The sequence below is a fragment of the Heptranchias perlo genome, chromosome 14 (genome assembly GCF_035084215.1).
Source record: "Heptranchias perlo isolate sHepPer1 chromosome 14, sHepPer1.hap1, whole genome shotgun sequence".
NCBI lineage: Eukaryota > Metazoa > Chordata > Chondrichthyes > Hexanchiformes > Hexanchidae > Heptranchias > Heptranchias perlo.
The window spans coordinates 25631795-25655087 of record NC_090338.1 but is presented as its reverse complement, the minus strand read 5'-3'; the positions used below and the strand labels follow the sequence as shown (position 1 = coordinate 25655087).

The window sequence follows — 23293 nt, the reverse complement described above, 5'->3', positions numbered from 1 at the left end:
TTCCTCCCCCTCTTTGCCCTTTACACTATTACTATCCCAGTCTATATTAGGATAGTTGAAGTCCCTCATTATCACTACTCTATAGTTCTTGCATCTCTCTGTGATTTCCCTGCAAATTGACTCCTCTATATCCTTTACACTAGTTGGTAGCCTATAGAATACACCCAGTAGTGTAATGCCACCTCTATTGTTCCTTAACTCTAACCAAATAGATTTTTGTCTTTGACCCCTCAAGGACATCCTCTCTCTTTTATGCCCAGATAGCAAGTTGAGAATCTGTACAAGCGGAAAATCCTTAATAGACTCTTTTCTAGTCATTGCTGGCTGGAGATCAGTTTTTGACGTTTAACATAAACCTGTATGCTAACTTTAGACATAAATTCTATGGCTAAAATAATCTGATGAGTTAGAATTAACAATTTCAAGATATGGCTATGTTCTGTCTTAAACTAGAACTAAAGGGCCAGTTTGTTGCTCAAGGTTAAGTTTATGCTTCAATGACTAGCTGCTCACGCAAAGCTAGCCTACTGCACGGTGAACTGAGTGCTCACAATTTTATGGAGTCAGTTTATTTACATAAATATTCACAGTGGCTTGCACAGCTTTGGCCTTGGGCAGGGAGGCAGCCTAATGAGTGGACTGCAAAATCATGCTTTAGCTGAAATTAAAAGGATGCAGCCACTTAAAGATGTAGCCATATTGGGCAGGAAAAAAAATTATAACTTTAGAAAGGTTCAAAATGCATTTCAATCTTTTGGCAGACTCTGAAATAGAGAGATGGGTGAAAGGTATTCCGGATAAAACATGATAAGAAAACGGATGTGGAGGTACAAAGCAGAGCGATGTAGCACCCAATCCCCTGTTCCATGGTTAGCAAAATGGAGATGCTGCTGAATGAGGTTGACCTGCAATTTCGATACATGTCTGTCACTGGGCATGTGATCCTTCAACTTACTGCAACTCAAAACTACACTTCTTTTTGTACAACAAGTACATATGTCAAAGGCACAATCCCAATCTGGAGAAAAAGTTTACTCGTGAAACATAGGTAGAGAAGGCATATCTCCTCTGACATATCCAAGTAGCTCAAATGCAGGCAGACCTCCCTTAACCATTCCTCTGCAATTCCTCCTCAGCTTCAAGATCCCAGAGAACAAGAGGAATTCTCAGAGCAATACCAGATGTAACAGTTTAGGGTGCTTAAAATGAGTTTGAGCTCCCTAAAGTGCTACAATGTGAAAAAAACAGCAAATCCCAAAAAAGTAAATCTAAGTCAAAAACATAAGAATAAACAAATGCATCCAATAAAATGCAATAAAAGGAATTCAATTTTTTTTTAAATGTCAGAAACAATCTCCAACTAGCAAAATATCGCTTTAAGAAAGAAAAAGTCAAAGGCCAAAAAGTAAGGTCCAACATGCTCCAACTTTTTATTTGCATAGAAAAATGATTTTGCCTCTCTGGGGAAAATGAATGGTAGAGAAGCTCCATCCTCACTAACATAATTTTGATGTAACCAATGGGCATATGTTGTACAGCCATCGGGAGCCTTTAGCATTTTTGAGTTCCTTTTTTGCATTTTATTGGATGCATTTGTTTATTCTTATGTTTTTGATTTAGATTTACTTTTTTGGAGTTTACTTGTTTTTTCACATTGCAGCATTTTAGGGAGCTTAAATTAATGTTAAGTATCCTAAAGTGATGGCAGCAATCGCACAAAGTAGACACAAGGGGCTCGATTTTCGCACCCCCAAGCAGGTGCGTTGGTGGCGGGGGGGGGGGGGGGGGCTCCGAAAATCGGGGATTCCCGGGGCGGGTCCGAAGCCCGGCTCCAACCCACCCACTTCCAGGTTCCCCAGTGACGCGCTGACATGCGCGCGCAGCCCCCGCATGTGGGACTCCCGCCGGCAATTAAAGCCAGCGGGGTGCCACTTAAAGTAATTAACTAGGTACTTCAGGTCGTTTACAGACCTGATTGACCTGATATTTTAGGAGGGGTAGGATTTTCAAGTCAACTGGGACTGTTTCCCGTACTGGGGGAAACACTCCCAGTTGAAATGGATGTGTTGCAGCCATCAGCCTGTGGCAGCTGCAAAGGTCCATTTGATAGGTGGGGGGGGGTGGGGAGACCCTCACTCATTGCAGGAGGCCACTTTGTCACTTTGGACAAAGTTTGGCCTCCACCACCCTCCTCCTAACAATAAAATTCACAAACTTGCATACTTACCCCGGTGTCCAGACACATTTACTTACCTTGCGGACCCCCTCAAACGGATGGGCGCCGCCGTAGCTGCAGTCATGACCTCCTCGGAGGACGAACAGCATCACCAGCCTCGCCGTCCACCTCTGACACATGGAGCTCCACAACACAGTGCTGTGAAACATCTACCTGCACAGCAGGAGGGAGGGCAACGGCAGAGAGAGATGTGTCGCAGAAGGCACTACCCTCGCCACAGGGTCTACAGACCGAGGCTCAGCTTCCTGGACCTCTCTGAGCAGCAATGCACATGGAGGCTCAGAGTCACTCGACATGTAGTCGTGGACATCTACAGCCTCCTTCATGGCGAGCTGCTCCCGGCTGACCCGAGCACCATCTTCTTACCTGTCGCTGTCAAAGTCACCACTGCCCTCAACAACTTCTCCTTCGCATCCTTCCAGGCTGCCACTGGGGACATCGCTGACGTCTCTCAGTCGTCTGCACAAAAGAGCCCTGCAAATACACCGACACTCACTCTGCAGTGACACAATGGGTGGCATCAGTTGTGGGTCTTCATAGTGATCCTCAGGAAAGGGCATTATTGCACAGACCAGACAAGATTTGAAAAGACGTGGCAGTAGTGGTGACAATATAATATATAATGTGAGTTGATCAGAAATTAAATATAAGTAAAAACCATGACAAACCCTCAAACACCCTTGTGCATCCCCTTCATGCTCATGACACGTTTGCCTTACGCTTCCTACTGCACATATGTGATGCATGCCCTGTGGCTGCAGCACAGGTAGTGGCAGGTTGAATGAGGCTGACCGTGAAAGAGATGCATGAGAGGGTGTGTATGAGATAGAGCCATGAGATTGTATGAGGATTGGGTTGAGTGGTAGTGGTGGGATGATTACTGGCGAGGTGAGTAAGTGCAGGTAAGATGAGGATGAGCTTTGAGTGGGTGTGAGGAGCGATGTGATAGAGTAGTGTTGGCAGTGCAGGGGGCGGTGATGTGGCAGACAGAGTGTAGGGGAATGAGTAAGTGTACTCACTTCGGCTGACCTACTTAGGACATTGAAGCACCTCCTGCACTGTATGCAGGTGGTGCTGGTGACCTCCTCTGCCACCTCGAGCGAGGTCTTCTTGGTGGCAGAGGCAGGCCACTTCCTCCCGCCCGCCGGGGGGAAGATCTCTGTCCTCCCCCTCCTCCTCACCCCATCCAATAAGACCTGGAGTGAGGCATCATTAAACCTGGGAGCAGCCTTCCCCCTGGGCTGCTCCATGCTGTAATTTTGCCTATTTTCTGCAGCATCAGTCAGTGGAGGACTGCCCCTTTAAATAGAGCTCCTCCAGCTGACAGCCTATGCTGGCGCATCCGCCCGCTGCGCAGCTTTCCAGCGTGAAACCCGGAAGCAAAGGTAAGTACCTTCAATCAAGCTGCGATTGCGTGCGGAGCACCCCGATTTCACTGGGCGCGTTACCCACGCGCCCAGTCGACCCCCCGCTGCCAAACCGCCGCGCTCCTAATATCGGGCCCAAGAAGTTGGCCTGTGAGATCTTGGCAGTGAGTAGTGGCAAGACCTACTCCCGGTATTTTTCAACCCCCACATCCCAGGCGAGCCACACACATGAACAAGCGGCTCATTGCATTTCAAAATTTATCCTTAAATCTCTGCCCAAAAGAGTTGAATACAAATTAATTTCCATAATAATATCAGAACTAAATTTTCAGATATCCTTCAGGAAGTATAAATTATTCTCACACTTGTTCATTAAGAATATGAAAGTGGACGAAATATCTAGAATACCTTTTCTTATATGATTTGGACATTGTGGTAACAATGTTACATTCTGGCTTTTGTTTTACCTATGTGGCTGGTACTACAGATTATTAGGTACTTTGTTTAAGGAATCAAGCCTTATGTTTGCAAAGTACTCAAATTGCAGCAAACTTCAATGTTGAGAAACCAGTATTTTCTATGAGAGCACACCTGTACTCTTTAGCATTTTATTGAAGGGCAAACGCTATCCAATCCAACTCAACTAATTCTACCCTTCTGTAACTCTGGGCAAAGATTTTGTAAACTCACCCTTAATAAAAATATATCTTAACCGTGACTCTTTCCATTACCATAATTAGTTGTTTTCACTTGATATTGTGTCAAAAACTGCAATCTATTTTAAGTTCAACTACTTTTTTCTACATATGTTGAATTTAGGATTCTTCAGTGGTTAACATGAGTCATTTACTTCACTCTCTTTTCAACCTGACACATTTGCTCAGTCAGTAGGCAGGGTAATTTTCTGAATATTGAAATCAATGGATGGAAAACACCCAATATGCTCTACTGCAGGCAATGTTTCATAAGAACATAAGAAATAGGAGCAGGAGTAGGCCAGACGGCCCCTCGAGCCTACTCCGCCATTCAATAAGATCACGGCTGATCTTCGACCCCAACTCCACTTTCCCGCCCAATCCGCATATTCCTTGATTCCCCTACAGTCCAAAAATCTATCCATCTCAGCCTTGAACATATTCAATGATTCATGCATCCACTGCCCTCTAGGGTAGAGAATTCCAAAGATTTACAACCCTCTGCATGAAAAAAATCCTCCTCATCTCAGTCTTGAATGGTCGACACCTTATCCTGCGACTGTGCCCCCTAGTTCTAGACTCTCTAGCCAGAGAAAACAATCTCTCAGCATCTACCCTGTCAAGCCCCCTCATAATCTTATATGTTTCAATGAAATCTCCTCTTATTCTTCGATGTCTGGCTAACTGGCCTATAGTTCCCTGTTTTCTCTCTTCCCCTCTTCTTGAATAGCGGGGTAACGTTTGCTACCTTCCAGTCCACTGGGACCATTCCAGAATCTAGAGAATTTTGGAAGATCAAAACCAATGCATTCGCTATCTCTGCAGCCACCTCTTTTAGAACCCTAGGATGTAGGCCATCAGGTCCAGGGGATTTGTCGGGTTTTAGTCCCATTAGTTTGTCCAGTATTTTTTCTCTCGTGATAGTAATTGTTTTAAGTTCCTCACTCTCATTTACCCCATGGTTCCCCACTATTTTTGGTATGCTTTTTGTGTCTTCTACTGTGAAGACAGATACAAAATGTTTGTTTAATGCTTCTGCCATTTTCTGATTCCCTATTTTAATTTCTCCTCTCTCAGCCTCTAAGGGACCAATGTTTACTTTTGCTACTCTCTTCCTTTTTACATACACATAGAAGCTCTGACAATCTGTTTTTATATTTCTTGCTAGTTTACTTTCAAATTCTATTTTCTCCCTTTTCATCAATTTTTTGGTCATTCTTTGTTGGTTTCTAAAACTCTCCCAATCCCCAGGCTTATTATCTTTTTGGCAACATTATAGGCCTCTTCTTTCAATCTAATACTCTCCTTAACTTCTTTAGTTAGCCATGGGTGGATCACTTTTCCCGTGGAGTTTTTATTTCTCAATGGAATGTATTCTTATTGAGAATATTGAAATATTTCTTTAAATGTTTGCCATTGCTTTTCAACTGTCAAACCCTTTAATTTAATTTCCCAATCTACCTTTGACAACTCGCCCCTCATACCTATGTAATTGGCTTTATTTATGTTTAAGACTCTAGTTTCTGATTTAAGTACGTTACTTTCAAACTCAATGTGAAATTCTATCATATTATGATCACGCTTCCCCAGAGGTTCTTTTACTGCGAGATTACTAATTAACCCTATATCATTACATAAAAAAGATCTAAAATAGCCTGTTTCCTGGTTGGTTCCATTATGTATTGCTCTAGGAAACCATCTCGAATACATTCCTTGAACTTGTCTTCCAAACTACCTTTGCCAATTTGATTTGCCCAGTCTATATGCCGATTAAAGTCCCCCATGATGACTGCATTTCCTTTGTTACAAGCTCCCATTATTTCATGATTAATACTCTGTCCAACGGTATTGCTCCTATTAGGGGGCCTATAAACTACTCCCACCAGTGTTTTCTGCCCCTTGTTATTTCTAATTTCCACCCATATTGATTCTACTTCCTGATCTTCCGAGCCAAGATCCTTTCTCACCACTTATGTCATCCCTTATTATTAGGGCTACACTCACTCCTTTTCCATTCTGCCTGTCTTTTCTAAATATCATGTACCCTGGAATATGTGGTTGTTTTGCAATGATGGGCTTGATTTTCAAATGAAAGTCCAGGTGCAATGGGGGGCAGGGGGGGCAGCAAAAATCGGTAAAATCCGGAGTGGGTAAGGAACCCGGCTCCAACCCGCCGACTTCCGCGTCTCACACACAGACACATCTGTGTGCATGCGCAGTTCTGGAATTCAGAACACCTGCCGGACGATGTTTAAAGAAGCAAATGTACCTCGTTGAGGTACTTGAGGTACTTTATTTGTTACATAGTAGGTAGTTGCCACAATTTTAAACTTATCTGGGCGGCTTTCCCTCGGCTTCCGATTCACGCCTGGTGAAACCAAGGCTGGATCAGGCAAAAATAAACTAAATAAATTAAATTTAAAAAATTTCACAAAGTTAAAAAAATAAATAAACCTACCTTTCAAACGATGTCACCTGCACCCCCCTGCTCCGATGTCTCCCCCACTCCCCGATGTCTCTTCTCCGATGTCTCAACCCCCCGACGAAGTCTGATGTCCCCCCCCATCTTTGTCCCCCCTCCGATCTTTGTGCCCCACCCCCAGTTTCTGTTCCAGTGCCCAATGACGTCTCTCTCTCTCTCTTTCTCCGCGCCACCACCCCCCACCACCCCCCCGGCGTTGCAGCTCCTGTCGGCAGCCAGTCCGTCAATCAGGCTGGCTGCCGGGCGCCTAACCTAAAAACAAGATTAATTACCTTGCGATCGCGTGGAGAAAGGTCAGATTTTTTCAGGTTTACCCGTGCCCATTGACCCTCCCCCACCGGCTGCCAGCCCGCCACCCTTTTAAAATTGAGCCCCATGTCTCTGTAATGGCTATTAGGTCAAACCCATTTATCTCTATTTGTGCAATTAATTCATCTATCTTGTTACGAAAGCTCTGTGCATTCAGATAAAGGGCCCGATTTTAGCACCCGCTACCGGGTGCGTTCTCGGCGGGGGGGCCCCGAAAATCCCGAAATCCAGGTGCGGGACCGGATCGCGCCTCGATCCCGCCCACTTCCGGGTTCCCCGATGACGCGCCGGCGTGCGCGCACAGCCCCCTCTGGTGGGAATCCCGCAGGCAATTAAAGCCAGCGGGATGCCACTTGACAATATTTACTTTGCTTGTTCAGGTCATTAACTGACCTGATTAAGGGGCTGTGTGTGATTTTGGATAAACATGGGACTGTTTCACACACTGGGGGAAACACTCCCAGTTGAAATGGACGTGTTGCAGCTGTCAGCCTGTGGCAGCTGCAAAGGTCCATTTGACAGGTGGGGGGGGGGGGGGGGGAAAGACCCTCAGCCATTGCAGGAGGCCGCTCTGTCACTTGGGACAAAGTTTGGCCTCCACCACCCTCCTCCTGATGGTCGAAGTCACCAACCTGCACACTTACCCCGGGGTCCGGAGACATGTACCCACCTTGCGGACCCCCTCAGATGTACATCTTGCGGATGGGGGCCGCCGTAGCTGCAGTCATGACCTCCTCGGAGGGCGAACAGCATCACCAGCCTCGCCATCCACGCCGTCCACCTCTGACACGTGGAGCTCCACAACAGAGTGCTGTGACACATCCACCTGTACAGCAGGAGGGAGGGCTACCGCAGAGAGAGATGCGTCGCAGAGGGCACTACCCTCGCCACACGTTCCACAGACCGAGGCTCAGCCTCCTGGACCTCTCTGAGCAGCAGTGCACACGGAGGCTCAGAGTCAGTCGACATGTAGCCGTGGACATCTGCAGCCTCTTTCATGCCGAGCTGCTCCTGGCTGGCCCATGCACCATCTTCTTACCTGTCGCTGTCAAAGTCACCACTGCCCTCCCGAACTTCTGCTCCACAGCCTTCCAGGCTGCAACCGGGGACATCCCCGATGTCTCTCAGTCGTCTGCGCAGAAGAGCCCGGCAAATACACCTACACCCACTCTGCAGTGACACACTGGGTGGCATCAGTGGTGGGTCCTCATAGGGATACCCAGGAGCGGGCATTATTGCACAAACCGGACAGGATTCACGAAGACATGGCAGTAGTGGTGCCAATGTAATGTGTGATGTGAGTTGTTCTTTAATTTAATAGAAGTAAGAACCATGACAAACCCTCAAACACCCTTGTGCATCCCCTTCATGCTCACGACACGTTTGCCTTACGCTGCCTACTGTACATATGTGATGCATGCCCTGTGGCTGCAGCACAGGTGGTGGCAGGTTGAGTGAGGCTGGCCGTGAGAGAGATGCACGAGAGGGTGAGTATGGGATAGAGCCATGAGATTGTATGAGGATTGGGTTGCGTGGTAGTGGCGGGGTGAGTACTCGCGAGGTGAGTAGGTGCAGGTAAGATGAGGATGAGGTTTGAGTGGGTATGAGGGGTGATGTGACAGAGTAGTGTTGGCAGTGCCGAAGGAGATGTGGGGTGGGGGCAGTGTTGTGGCAGACGGAGTGTAGGTGGAAGACTACGTGTTCTCACTGTGGCTGACCTACTGAGGTCATTGGAGCGCCTCCTGCACTGTATGCAGGTGGGCGATATGTTGTTGGCGCTGGTGACCTCCTCTGCCACCTCGAGCCAGGCCTTCTTGGTGGCAGAGGCAGGCCGCTTCCTCCCGTCCGCCGGGTGGAAGATCTCTGTCCTCCCCCTCCTCCTCACCCCATTTAATGATACCTGGGGTGAGGCATCATTAAACCTGGGAGCAGCCTTCCCCCTGGGCTGCTCCATACTGTAATTTTTGCTGTTTGTGGCAGCATCTGTCAGAGGAGGACTGCCCCTTTAAATAGAGCGCCTCCAGCTGACAGATCTTACTGCGCATGCGCAGCCCGCTCGACGCGCAGATCAACAGCGGGGAACCCGGAGGAGCAGGTAAGTGAATCCAATTAGTGTGTTGCCTGCTACGATCGCGCGGGCAACCCACTAATTTCACCGGGCACGTTTTCAACGCACCCGCTGGCCCACCCGCCGAAAACCCGCACCCCTGGTAAAATCGGGCCCAAAGAGTCTTTAATTTTGACGTTTTACCTGTTTTGACCTTGCTTGTTGTTGCACTATTATTGGTAAACTCTGTCTCTTCCTGCCACTCTCTGCTTATCTTTACCCAAGTCACTACATGGTTCTGTTTCCCGCCACCAGTGATTACTCGGAAAATTATTCCCCTTGTCACCTTTAAGAAAATTAGCTAGCATGAGTTAAAAGACATAGGAACACAGGAATAGTTAGGTGAAAAAAGACCAAAGTCCACCTAGTTAACCTTCTACCATCGTGGTAGTCGCATGATATAACAATAATGGAGTTGTTGACTAATTATAGCAATCAATCTATATCAATGAGTCTACAGCAGACCCAGACATGAAGTGAGGAAAATGTCCAGTGGCGGAAAGCTTTCAGAACTATAGATCTAAAATCACCTGTTCCTCCCAAGCATGTTACATTTACCATTCGTCATGTCTCAAGTTACTTATGTACTATATCCCAAAATATTATTTTCTGAAAGAAATCTATCTAATTTGCCCATTACACATGGGGGGTCCTTTGCAACATTCGATGGCGCATGACCGCAACATGAGCTGTGCATGCTGCACTCAGTCTTGTCTGGCACTTAGCAACCAAATCAGCGGTCCTTAAAGGCTGCCTCCGGAAAAATAAGTTGCAACTTTTTTTACTTACCTTTTTGTGGAGCCAGAAGCAAAAGTGCTCCTCCCGTCTCCACGTTAAAATCGCAGGATGCTGCCAGCCACCACTCATCCCTTTCCTGATTGCCTCACCCCCCCACTCCAGACTCTGCTAAGGATCTTGGCTAGCATCTGAGCCCGTCGATCTTGCTGCCCCACAGAACCGGCGAGCTGCCTCAGAGACCACTACTGGTACCCGCAGCGTGCCAGTAATAGGCAAATGAGGCTGGCTGGCCAAATTGCCATAGTCCTGCTGCTCACTTCATTGTTGCATGCGCTGCACCGGGATTGTGCCCCAATTTTGCCTCGATTCAATTTCTAGGTCAGTGTTACTCTTAATGCATCTTAGGGACAGTCATTCTATTATTGTACAGAAAAGAAAGAATCAGCTGTTCAAAAGTAACGCAAAGTGGACATATTCTGGGGTTGAGATTATGCAGTGCAATATTAATAATGAATGCATTATTATATTCACATGAAATTCCTCTATCTGCAACTTTAACAAAAAGATTATCCTTTATAAACAGATTAAGGTTTTTGTTAAAATAGAGGGCAAAGGAATTTTATAACAATGCATTCATTATTAATATCGCAACCTTCAGTCCGCTTGATCGGCACTTCACCTACTAGCCTAAACATTTACCACCTTCACCACCCACGTAACAGGGCTGCATGCTAATGTGTATTATCTATAGGATGCACTGCAGCAACTCCCAAACGCACAACCTCCACCACCCAGATGGACATGGGCAGCAAGTGCAGGGGAACACCATTACCTCCAAGTTCCCCTCCAAATCACACACCATCCTGACTTAGCCATATATCACAGTTCTTTCGCTGAGTCAAAATCCTGGAACTCCCTACGTAATAGTATTGTAGGAGCACCTTCACCACAAGGACTGCAGCGGTTCAAGAAGAAGGCATACCACCACCTTCTCAAAGGAAACTAGGGATGGGCAATAAATGCCAGCCTTGGCAGAGACCCCCACATCCCAAGAATTTTTTTTTAAATCGCAACCTGCATTTTCAACCTTCAATTCTTAGCAAAAACAAAGCAGGAAAATATCTCAATGATAGAACTGTTGAAAGTAACGTTGGCTGATTGCAGAAATCGCTGGGATTAGAAGAACGGAACTATAAAACCCTCATACGTGTAACCCTGGATATACTGCTAGTGTTTACTGGATACCATTATGCTCCAGTCATTATTGGCCATACAATGAAGACCTGGTTTTCTCATTTTGGTCATTTTAATTTCCACTAGATTCTGGCAATTGTGCAGTGTTACCAGCAGTACTTATCAGCAATACTTATACCGTGTCGCGCATATCTCCAAGGATCCATGCATTTATCCTTCCTTTCCCTTCAAAGAGCTGTATCACATTTGATTACCTCTCAATGAAAGCATTGTTCATACTCCCCGAGAAATATGCATTGGTGTTTGTTATTTTCCATGGGGGTGGAGGGAACATGCACACTGATGAAATAATAGCCCTTCCAATTGAAGTAACCATAAGACTGTTGGTAACAAGAGTGGCTATATACATATCTTGGGTAAGATACCAATGTTAAAAAAACTATCACTACATATGCTCCTGTTGCTGGTGGTCTCTGCTGAAATATATGTATTTGGGTGCGTCACTTAACAGTTTCCTGCTGAATGCAATAGAGGGCAGCATAGCAGCTGACTGATAGTGCAGTGCAAATAGTTAAAATGGTTAACTTTGCCTGGAGGTCTTCATGGACTAGGCACACACTTCAAACATAACAACCATGCTGAGTCTGAGCCTTATGCCAGGTAGAGGACTCAGGTTTGGTTGGTCCATTGCTTGGGCTAGTTTGTTTTTCAAGTAATGTGGCTTCAAAACCCTCTGCACTCCTGGGCTGACCTCTCCTCCACAGCTCCCATCACACAATGAAATAGCTAACAATGGCTGCTGAACACATGAGGCTGAAAAATCCTTCCTTCCTTGTATGACTAACCTCTATTCTGAGTTCAAAACTTAGTCCCCACATACCATTCAATTATGCATAATTTTCTCAGAATAGACCTTTAACAAGGTCTACACACAGCATTTTTTTTTCTTTTTCTCACCAATTTACTTACCCACATTTCAGGCTGCAAAAAGGACAGTCTGAAGGCAAATGTTCAAAAACAGTCACTATGTCTAATCAAGATAAGACAACTTCCAACAGCCATATTTTTAAAGTTAAGATGCTGGAAACAAATATGTGAATAATACTGTTAGCTTCAGAATGTCAGATTACTAGAATAAAAGTAAAATCACTCTAAAAAGATTAAAAATGTGCCTGTAAAATGCAAAAACATTTCTTAAATAGGCTTTGAAGAAATCCGCGAGGCTGGGGACGTGGACAGTCCGGCAGGACCTCTATAATTTTTTGTTCCGTTTCCCGCCCGGCAGCTGACCAAATTGACAGCCTGGCCGGCGACAGGGAAGGAACACCAGCAGCAGGAGGCCGTAGCCGGGGTCCCTTGAGGATGGTCTCCGGCAATCGGGAGAGGGGAAGGTTGGCAAACAGGGCTGGGGTTGGGGGGGGTGGTGGGGGAGGCTGCGATATGGAAGGGGGAAGAAAGGTCAGCAATTGGGAGGGAGGAGGGGAAAAGAGATGTCGGAAAAAGAGGGGGGAAGCGAGGTCGGCGACCGAGAGGGGAGAAAAAAAGAAAGGTCGGCGATCGGGAGGGGGAAGAAAAAGGTCGGCGATCAGGAGGAGGGAAAATAAGAGGTTGGCGATCGGGAGGGGGGAAAAAAAAGAGGTCGGCAATCGGGAGGGGGGAAAAAAAGAGAGGTCGGCGATCGGGAGGGGGAAAAAAAAGAGGTCGGCGATCGGGAGGGGGGAAAAAAAGAGAGGTCGGCGATCGGGAGGGGGGAAAAAAAGAGAGGTCGGCGATCGGGAGGGGGGAAAAAGAGAGGTCGTCGATCAGGGGGGAGGAGGAGGCGGCGGAGGGGGAGGAGAGGTCGGCGATCGGGGGGGGGGAAGAGAGGTCGTCAATCAGGAGGGGGGAAGAGGAGGAGGAGGGGTCAGCAATCGGGAGGGTGGAAACAGGTCGACGATGGGAGGGCAAGAGATGTTGGCGATCAGGAGGAGGGAGGCCAAAGGCTTCCTTGAGGGGCCAGGGGGAGCGCTCCTGCTCCTCCTGGCCCACAAGGAGTGCTGAGAAAGACACTTACCTCATGGAGCCGACAGCTCCTGCCTCCCTTTCACTGCCGGGTTTCCCGACCCCTGGTAAACCCATGCAGCAGCAGTGAATTTTAAATCGGGCTCCCAATTGCACTGTGGGAGCTCGATTCAAATATGTTAATTAAGTGTCCCGCCGTCGGATGCCTCGATATCCACCGCCATAAAAAACTTGACGGGCACGACGTGTTGGGGACGCGTTCCCTGTACTTAAGTCTTTAACCCCGCCACAACTCTCTCCCGGCCAGTGTGGGTGGTTAATATCAAAGCCTAAATGTTTCTCACAAATAAAAATCTTCCTTTGTTTTTACCCTTTAGTGACTATAGTACTATTTTTCTACAAAGACCAAAAACTTAAGACTATAAAGTTTTTTGAAGTTTACAGCAAGTCATTATAAATTAAAAATTGGTTTCAAGGAATGAGAAGCAAACGGCAGGCTATGAGAGGCATCGGACCTATGCAATTGGAAGAAAAACACTGGAGCATTTTGAGATGGAAGTAATTGTATTTGTTGCTCTAATTCTACGTTATAATAATCAATACAAAAATTACAGGACAATTATTTCAATACTCAAAAGAGCAAGCTAAAAAAAATAATAACCGCATGTTAACTGTATACATTGCAATGATGAAAGAACATTAGCACACCACCTCACTTTTATTCCTGTGAAGTCACTCCTCTGATGGATTAAATTAATCCACAAACCATATTAATCTTTTATATCTTCTATTAGTTACCAGTTAAGATAATCCTTTTACACAGCAAAAGATCGATTTAATTGTGCAATTGCTTTCTAGTTTTACAAAAACTATTGTTCATCAAATAAAACCTTAAGCATCAATTAAAACTTCAACCTTCCCCACATGTACTTTCAAAAGCTTATTAAACTATGTCTCTAATCTACTGAATTAACCTGATAATCACAAATACCATCTTGTTTGTGCCTTTACCACAAAACTGTTTGATTTTCACCTCCCAAATGCAATTATTTCCAATTAAAATGAATGTTTCAATATTTTGATCCTAAGTACTGAATGAGTACTTTGCACCTGTCTTCACAAAAAACAGGATGTTGTCAATGTCGCAGTAAAGGAGGAGGGGTAGAGAAATTTGATAGTATAAAAATAGATAAAGAGGAGGCACTTAAAAGGTTGGCAGCACTCAAAGTAGAAAAGTCATCCTGTCCGGATGGGATGCTTCCTAGGTTGCTGAGAGAAGTAAGGGTGGAAATAGCAGAGATTCTGGTCACAATCTTTCAATCCTCCTTGGATATGGGAGTGGTGCCAGAGGACTGGAGAGTTGCAAATGTTACACCCCTGTTCAAAAAAGGAGAGAGAGATAAACCCGGTAACTACAGGCCAGTCAGCCTAACATAGGTGGTGGGGAAACTTTTAGAAACCATAATCCGAGACAAAATTAATTGTCACTTGGGAAAACATGGATTTGTTAAAGGCAAATCATGTCTGACAAACTTGATTGAGTTCTTCGATGAAATAATGAAGAGGGTTGATGAAAATGCAGTTGATCTTTAGTATATGGACTTTCAAAAGGCGTTTGATAAAGTACTATGCAATAGACTTGTTAGCAAAATTAAAGTTTGTGGCATTAAAGGGGCAGTGGCAGCATGGATACAAAATTGGTTAAGAGACAGGAAGTAGAGCAGTGGTAAACGGTTGTTTTTCAGTCTGGAGGGGAGTATAGAGTGGTGTCCCCAGGGGTCGGTATTAGGACCACTGCTTTTTTGATATATGTTAACGACGTGGCCTTGGGTATAGGGAGCATAATTTCAAAGTCTGAAGATAGCACAAAACTTGGAAATGTAGCAAACAGGAAGGAGGACAGTAACACACTTTAAGAGGACATAGACAGACTGATGAATTGGGCAGGCACATGGCAGATGAAATGTAATGCAGAGAAGTATGATGTGATGCATTTGGGAGGAAGAATGAGGAGAGGCAATGTAAATAAAATTGTACAATTTTAAAGGTGGTGCAGGAACAGAGAGACCTGGGGTTCACATACACAAATCTTTGTGATTATCACATTAGTTCAGTAGGTTAGAGACACAGTTTGATAAGATTTTGAAAGTACATGTGGGGAAAGTTGAAGTTTTAATTGATGCCCAAGCTGATAAGCTGTCAAAAAAGCATATGGGATCCTTGACTTTATAAATAAAAACAGAGTACAAAAGCAAAGAAATTATACTAAACCTTTATAAATCACTGGTTAGGCCTCAGCTGGAGCACTGTGTCCAATTTTAGGCACTACACTTTAGTAAGGATGTCAAGGCCTTGGAGAAGATGCAGAGGAGATTTATCAGAATGATCCCAGGGATGAGGGTCTTCAGTTATGTGAAGAGAATAAAGAAGCTGGGATTGTTCTCCTTAAAGCAGAGAAGGTTATGGGGAGATTTAATAGCGCTGTCCAAAATTATGAGGAGTTTTGATAAAGTAAATAAGTGGAAACTGTTTCCACAGGCAGGAGGGTCGGTAACCAGAGGACGCAGATTTAAGATAATTGGCAAAAGAACCAGAGGGGAGACTAGGAGAATTTTTTTTAACGCAGTGAGTTGCTATGATCTGGAATGCACTGCCTGAAAGGGTGGTAGAAGCAGATTCATTAGTAACTTTCAAAAGGGAATTGGATATATACTTGAAAAGGAAAAATTCGCAGGGCTATGGGGAAAGAACAGGGGAGTGGGATTAATTTGATAGCTCTTTCAAAGAGCCGGCACAGGCATGATGGGCCAAATTGCCCCCTGTATGATTCTATGAAGCCACATTTTGATTACTGTATATTTTTGTTAAAGATTTTTTATTTGTAGTTTAAGTTTTCTCCATGCTGAATTGGATATTCCTCTCACTGAATTCCATGTTAACATTTCAAGCACTATATTAACACAACCTCATAACATATAAACATTTCAACATGTGTATGCTTATTTTTATTACACAGAACATTTGTTTCACTGTATAATGCAAGGATTTTCCTTTTATCATGCAGTACATAGTATATGCATTCCAAAATGTATTTTATGTCACTAGAGGTACGTGTACTGACTTTGAATTTCGTCCCTAAAAATACTTCATAGTTGCTTCATTTTCAAAAAGATTGTGTCTGGTTCTACAATCCACATTTTGCTCTCAAAGTAATTGTAAAAAAGACCAACTCTACACGTTCACTCAACTCTGTTTACTTGCTAACACCTCACATTCATCTAAAAATAAATACTTCCAAGAATGGAACTCAGAATGATATAAATACTCTCCCACCCCTGTGCACAGTGACAATAGATCTACACTACTGGTGTGTGTAATAAAGAGGTGGGGTGTAACCAGAATAATATGGTAACATAATATCCTGGATAATATGCACCAGAGTTATAGGGGGTAATTTTAACCCCGAAGAATGGGTGGGTTGGGGGTGGGTGGGTGGGAGGTTACAATAATAGCTTTATCAAATGCGACTACAACCCGGCTCCAACACGCCCACTTCCAGGTTTAAAGTGGGCGCGTTTGGATGCGTGCGCGCGGCCGAAACCTGGAAGTCACGTCCCCAATTAATGCCGGCGGGTGGATGGTTAAAGGGGCAAATTACCTAGTTGAAATACTTGAGTTAGGTAATTTTTTGTTGATTCTGAACCTGAAACGAATTTTACTTCACCTGCACGGGTTTCCCATGGCTTCGGCTTCTCGCCATTGGGATGCATCCAAAGTTGATTTGGCCCTTTAAACCTGTGATTGACCCACATAAATAACAGCTCAGGTATTACAGCTGGCCTCTCAGTTCTCTCAGGCAAAGGCTGGGCTGAGAGTTCTTTGTGTTGGATCTCTATTCACCCTTTCAGCCATCATGCAATTAAATTAAGATTCAGAAAATAATCAATTGTTAACATCCTGAATCAATCTTGAGTATGTGCACAAGCTTATATTTTTAAGAATGACAAAATTTGAAATATTGGAATATTCTGTGGTCAAGTTGCTTGGAAGAATCATAAAATTTTATAAGACCTTGGCTATTTTGCTAATATAAATTCTAGCACTCCAAATATTTTTCCAATTCTCATCCATTCTTTACCTTGTGTGATCCATCTCTTCCTTCTTTTTCTGGCTTTCTCTCTCTCCATCTTTCCATAGATTTTTAATACAAGCTCGGAATCGCACAACTATTTGGATTGTGTTTCTACACTCCCCGTTTCCTTAAATACTTCACCCCTTTCTCTAATTTTCTCCTTCTGTGTCATATCTGCTCTAATAAATCTACTTTCCACACCAGAGTTCCTAAAGGTTCTTCTTTTTCCTCAGTTGAGTCTTCCCTCAGCAGTGGTTGACAGGCCCTTTGATTGAATCCACCACATTTCCCATATGCAGCAGAAAATAACTGCCAGGGACATCCACTATTCTTTTCATCATTTAATGCTTATGCTAGTGTTGGTGCTGTTAGGAATTTCAAAATATGAATGTTACTTATATTGCACTGATCATCAAAGCACTTCTCTGCTGTTCACCCTGGTATACGTTCCTTATTCCTGGCCTGAATCAGGAGCCAGCTCTTCATGCCCTCCTCCCCGTGCAGCATCAATGCAGACTGGCATGTACTGCAGTGGGTGCGAGATGCCGGTGGCTCCCATTGACTCCCTAATCAACTTCGGTACATCGGCTGCAGGTCTTTCCTTGTTTAATATTGGTATATGTTGTCTGCTGGCTTCTCCCCACCAATATACAGTAACTAATAAAAAACCTAAAGTTATTTGTAAACATAAGGAAGTGTAGAATATCTTCAAGATACAGCAAGATGTGTAACCTGCAAAGAGTATGGAAATCCAAGATAGGACAACAAACCTCTTCCTCCACACCACTGAGCAGAAATTCTGGCATAGGATCACAAATTCTCATTCACCCCCAACCACCCGTATCTCAGAAATTGCTGGTTAGGATTTAAACCAATATTCACCCCGAGACCTCTCCCCCCGCCCCCCACAATCTTAGACTTACCTGGCATCCACTCCCAGCTGCTTTCCCTCCCGATAGGCAGTCTGCCTGTCAATCTGGCTAGCTGTCGCACGGGAAACCAAGAAGCAAAAATAATTGCCTTCATTTGAGTTGCAATCGCAAATTCCAATGCACTAATTTGACTTCCGGATTTCCCATGTGAAAATCTACCCACCCGCTGACTTCCTGGCTCCAAGTAAAAATCATGCCCATAAAGTCCAAAGTTTGTGATGCTTTAGAACAATATGCACCTCAGATCTCATCTCTGCATGGTATAAAGTGAGTCATGTTACAGTGTCTTCCAGTACAATGGGAGCACACAGAGAACACTCTACAGAAGAGTGTTATATTGCTTCAGCAGAATTACAAAAAAAAATGAAAATATAAAATTAAATTGCTGTTAAAAAAAATTGAGTTCACTGCTACCAAACTTTTGTGCTACTGCTGCAATCTCTTTATTGCTGATATTCCTTGTCAGAAGTCAACAATATAACTCATTATTGAGCCTTTCTGAAAAAGCTTTAAACTAACTGCATAAATCAAGACATAACTTCATTTTAGAGATTACTACAACTTAGTCTCTAATGCGACTACAGGTTCTTGATTCAGAATGGTGTGAAAAAGCAGTGATATTATGGGATCTGTACCATCCTTATCTCAGGGGATATAAACCTGTTTGTAATATAGACAAGGATCCTGATTCCCCAGTAATCATTATACCCTCTTATGTGTCATTAAATAGAATGACAACATCACAGTAACTTCTGTCAGTCTTCAATGTAATTTTTGATTTACTTATTGGAACAAAAATAATAAAAAAAGTAAAGGACTGTAATTTTTGTTTGGATTCAAACATACAGAACCAACTCAAGCTTCACAATTGTGGTCGACATCATCTGAATTCCTTCAATCAAGCTGTAGTGCTAATTTTCAACTATTAAAAGTATAAAAGTCAAAATTACCATTGCAGATATTAGTTGATAATACACTAGTATGACATTTCCGTGCCCAATATTTTAATGGGCATGCTAATCCTTTTACATCAAATGAATTAACACTTCCATTAAAATAGAAGAAAGTGGAATGAGTGTGTTAAGTGTTTGTCCACTAATGTCACCAACAGTATTTTCTAAGTTATATTCTCGAAGGGATTATATCTTTAATTTAATGCCCTGAATGTTATTTTCAATCCTCAGATAATGATTATAAATACCTGTAATTGTTTAATGATGGTTTAGTATGCTTTAGAAATCCAAATAGATAGTGGGTTGATAGCTCTTTATATTACAAAATATTTGAAATAAGACAGAAAATATATCAAACAAAACATATAGGTCCACCAGCATTTCAAAAGGAAATAGATAAATTAACATTCCGTTGACCAATTTCAACAATTTTTATTTCCAGTATTTTCTGTTTTATGCATTGCAGATTTTTCTTCTTGTCTTATCAAAATATTTACTTATTGAATGTTATTGTATTCATGCTTTGGCACCATATGATTTATTTTTAATCTCCCGCTCTGATCATGGAAGTACCTTGTGCAATGCATTAAAAAATTGTTTAGAGGGAATACGCTCTCATTTCTTGAGACATATCCTGTGTCACAAATCAAAATAAATTTGAAAGTAAAATCAAGCTTCCAGAGGTCATAAATCTAATTCTAACTTTACTAATTATTTTGTCACAATGAACCCTGGATTTAAAATAATGTAAACATGTTAGTATAAAGAAAGGAACTTTTTTTTTAAGGTCAGTCCTGAAATATTGCAATATATCCTAGTTCAAAAAGGAAAATAAAATTGTTTGAATATGGTAGGGACAACATGATAAACATTGTCCTTTTCATGAGCCATTACGGGTCAACAACAAAGTATGTAATTTAGATAATACATGCAGTGTGCTAGTGAGTACTTGAGTCGACTATCTAGTATCTTCATAATTTCAACCAAATATGTAAGATATGTACAATACTAAATCAGTTCCATTTCATTTTGATGCTTAATAGGAGATACAAAAGGTTACCCTTAAAAAGGAAGGAGAAATTATTAATGACATTACATGACCATATTTTCAGAATAATGATCCAATGGCTATTCAAGAGGTGTAACTATTCAATTACAAACTGATTGAACCAACCGGAGGCAAAGGCTCACAGCAACAAGTAATGAATAAAAGAAAATAGATAGAAAAGTAACCAATGTCATCAAAAGATAGATCTCACAACTTGGGTTTATTTCTCACTTTAAATCTTTGCAAGCTGTTTGTAAAGGGTGTTCTAGGCACCCTCCAGGTGCTTAACAGCTGTCTTTTTTTCATTTTATTCAATACCAATTGATCTCATTTAAGTGAGACTTGGTGAGTGAGTGGACCCACATCTGTTTACTAAATAAAGTAGATGTTTACTATCTCAGCACATGCTGGAAGAGTGTACTTCATATAATAAGTAACAAAATCAGCACTTACATTATTTTTTCTAATGGGCCAACAAACCAAACTTTCCCATTTTTGTTTAAGAAGCAGAACATTTTATGTATAAGAAATACCTTACAAGTACCTGATAGGTAAACAAGTTGTTACCAAATTACCAGTTTCATAACATTTATTACACATCACATAAGAAATTTACCAGTATATCCTGCCTGGCTACAAAAACATCCATTTAAAAAAATCTGAATAGTCTGGAACAAAACTTAAGTACTAAAATAACAGTTGAGATGTACAAGATGTTATGTGGGTTCATAATTTTGTGTTCACAATGTGTCACAAATCATTATCTACCCACTAGGAGCATCTGTTGACTGTTGACTTTTTAAAATATATTGATCAGTGATTCTACATAGGATAACAAAGGGTGGATGGAAAAATGGAAGTAATCACATTGCATCTAATCAGGCATTAGCTGTTAGCAGAGTGGGATGGGGAGAAAACACAGCAGAAAATGGGCTACAAGCCAGTGTTCAAAAACAGAATGAAGGGGTACAGTGGAAGATTGTACAGTTGCATCCAACAGAGATCACTATTTTATTTTATTTGTAACCAACACATTTAAAGCTAAAATGCTTACTAAAAAAACATCAACATTACAGTGTATACCTTTAATCAACCTATTTAACAAACTAATCTGCAAAAACAATCCTCTAGCTTAATTGTTCTTCCTGTTGACTGCCCCTGTTTTCAACAGCTGCTACTAACCTTTGTGTAATACATGATAATACTGTAACACTAGATGGCAGTGCCAGGGGTCATTCTAATGTGGCCTACATAACTGTCCTATAAAACTTTATAAATTATTATGCTTTTCTAACTTCAGCAGCTGATAATGTAAACAAGAACTGCTGTTTATAATTGATGTTATTTTAAATTATGCTTAAATAAATATGGTATTGGAATTCCTACCTTGTCCATATTTAAAATTATAATTTGGTGCAAAGCAGGTTATGATTTACAGTAGATACTGTTTGTAACAAAATCCCACCACCACGTTCACAAGATAAACGAGAACACCCTAAAGTAGTTTTCAGACAGATTCAGAAAAATGGTCTGAGTTTCATTTAATGTCCAGAGAACACAGGTCACGTTTTTTCTATTTTCTATCAGATCCTTTAACTTGCAGTATATCTAAAATGATCAAAGGTACCTGGAGTAATTTATGAGGAAACAACTGAAATAATTAGGGCGTTCTTGTCGTCCTTGGATGATATGGTACACTGATGCATAGGTGCCAGTAGTTACCAGACGAGATAACACCTGAGTTCTATCTACACATCTAGTGACCTTGAGATTGCGATATGAGGGTGGGGGATTCCTCTGTACGGTAACGATATCGATAGGGAAATTAACATTTATAAACACACGCAATTGATTTTGTGCTTTTGAAGTGATTTCAGGTCAGACAAAAAAACCTTTATATGCTTCAATAAAACTGATGTATCTAATATGTATCAGAATGAAATTTACAAGATTCAAAGACCGGACGCTTAGTCCTCTCAAACGATACTTCACACATAAATTACTTACAAATTAACTCCACCCCTCAAAAAAAACTAGTGGTTTCGAGACCAATTTATTGTTTTTGTGTTTATTTGTCTCTCTGGATAAAGACGTTAACCAAAATCAATGGTAATAGACCTCTCAATAGTCTTCAAACAGCTCTTATGCAAGTCGGTGCGTGGATTCGTTATGAAGCTTGTGTAACAATCAGCAGGGGGCGCTATTGCACGAAGCAAAAAAATACTTCCAGTTCCATACCTTGACTAAAGGTTGCTCAAAATTCCTCGCTGGTCAGCTGTTAAAACCAATGCCTAGTGCATTCTAATATTTCCTTCCTGTTTCTTCCTAGTGCTTTGTATTTTGGTAATAAAATTCGTATCACTTATAAAACGTACATGGCAGATAATATAATTCAGTAGATGCTGTTTGAAGGAAATTGGTTTGATGTCAATGAATGTACAGTATTTCAAACGTGTGAGTACCGACATCATCACTATTGAGTGAAAACTTATCACACTAATTCTACAATCAAAGGCTTCATGAAGGTAGTTGCTGGAGGATACTGATGTACTCACCATATTGACTTCAGAAACCATATCTATACTGGCAATGTCTATGTTCATGCCAACAAGCACAGGGTCACCTGCAGACAAACAAGATCGTCCGCAATGTGATCTCTTTAAATTTAACTCTTGATATAGCTATAAACCAAGATCATTTTACAACACAATAGCAGGCAACATGGTTCCCTTTTTTCATTAATGTGTTTTAAATCACATTTCTTTAAATTAAACACATATAAACAGTCGTTTCCATGCAACATTACAGTATGTGACCGGCATTTGATACCCTGTTTTACTACGCCGAATTTTTAAGAGCCAGATAACGATACAGTCTAGAAGAGACTGTTAAAACGATAATGGTGCTAAAATGTTTCATTTAATATATATTTTAGAAACTAAATTTAGGTGAATGTGCTTGGGGGCGGTCTGAATACATTGTAGGACTGTCTCTCGCCTATTAAGTAATTATTTTGAAGCCCTCTTTAAACAGACAATCTAATAGCTAATTACTGGTATGTTGCCTTAATAACTAATAGCACAACTTATTGTACTGACG

General features: G+C 42.3%; 1 protein-coding gene across 2 annotated transcripts in view; it reads right to left on the bottom strand.

Annotated features, from left to right (window-relative positions):
- The window catches only part of gabrb2a (gamma-aminobutyric acid type A receptor subunit beta2a), a 302038-nt gene that overhangs the window by 269633 nt on the left and 9112 nt on the right, over positions 1–23293 (bottom strand). Inside the window, exon 3 of one of the 2 annotated variants that reach the window (XM_067996135.1) lies at positions 22750–22817. The exons of the other annotated variant lie outside the window; for it this stretch is intronic. Within the exon in view, the coding sequence (XP_067852236.1) occupies positions 22750–22817 (68 nt within the window). The remainder of the gene's footprint in view (positions 1–22749; positions 22818–23293) is intronic. 2 annotated transcript variants of the gene reach the window in all.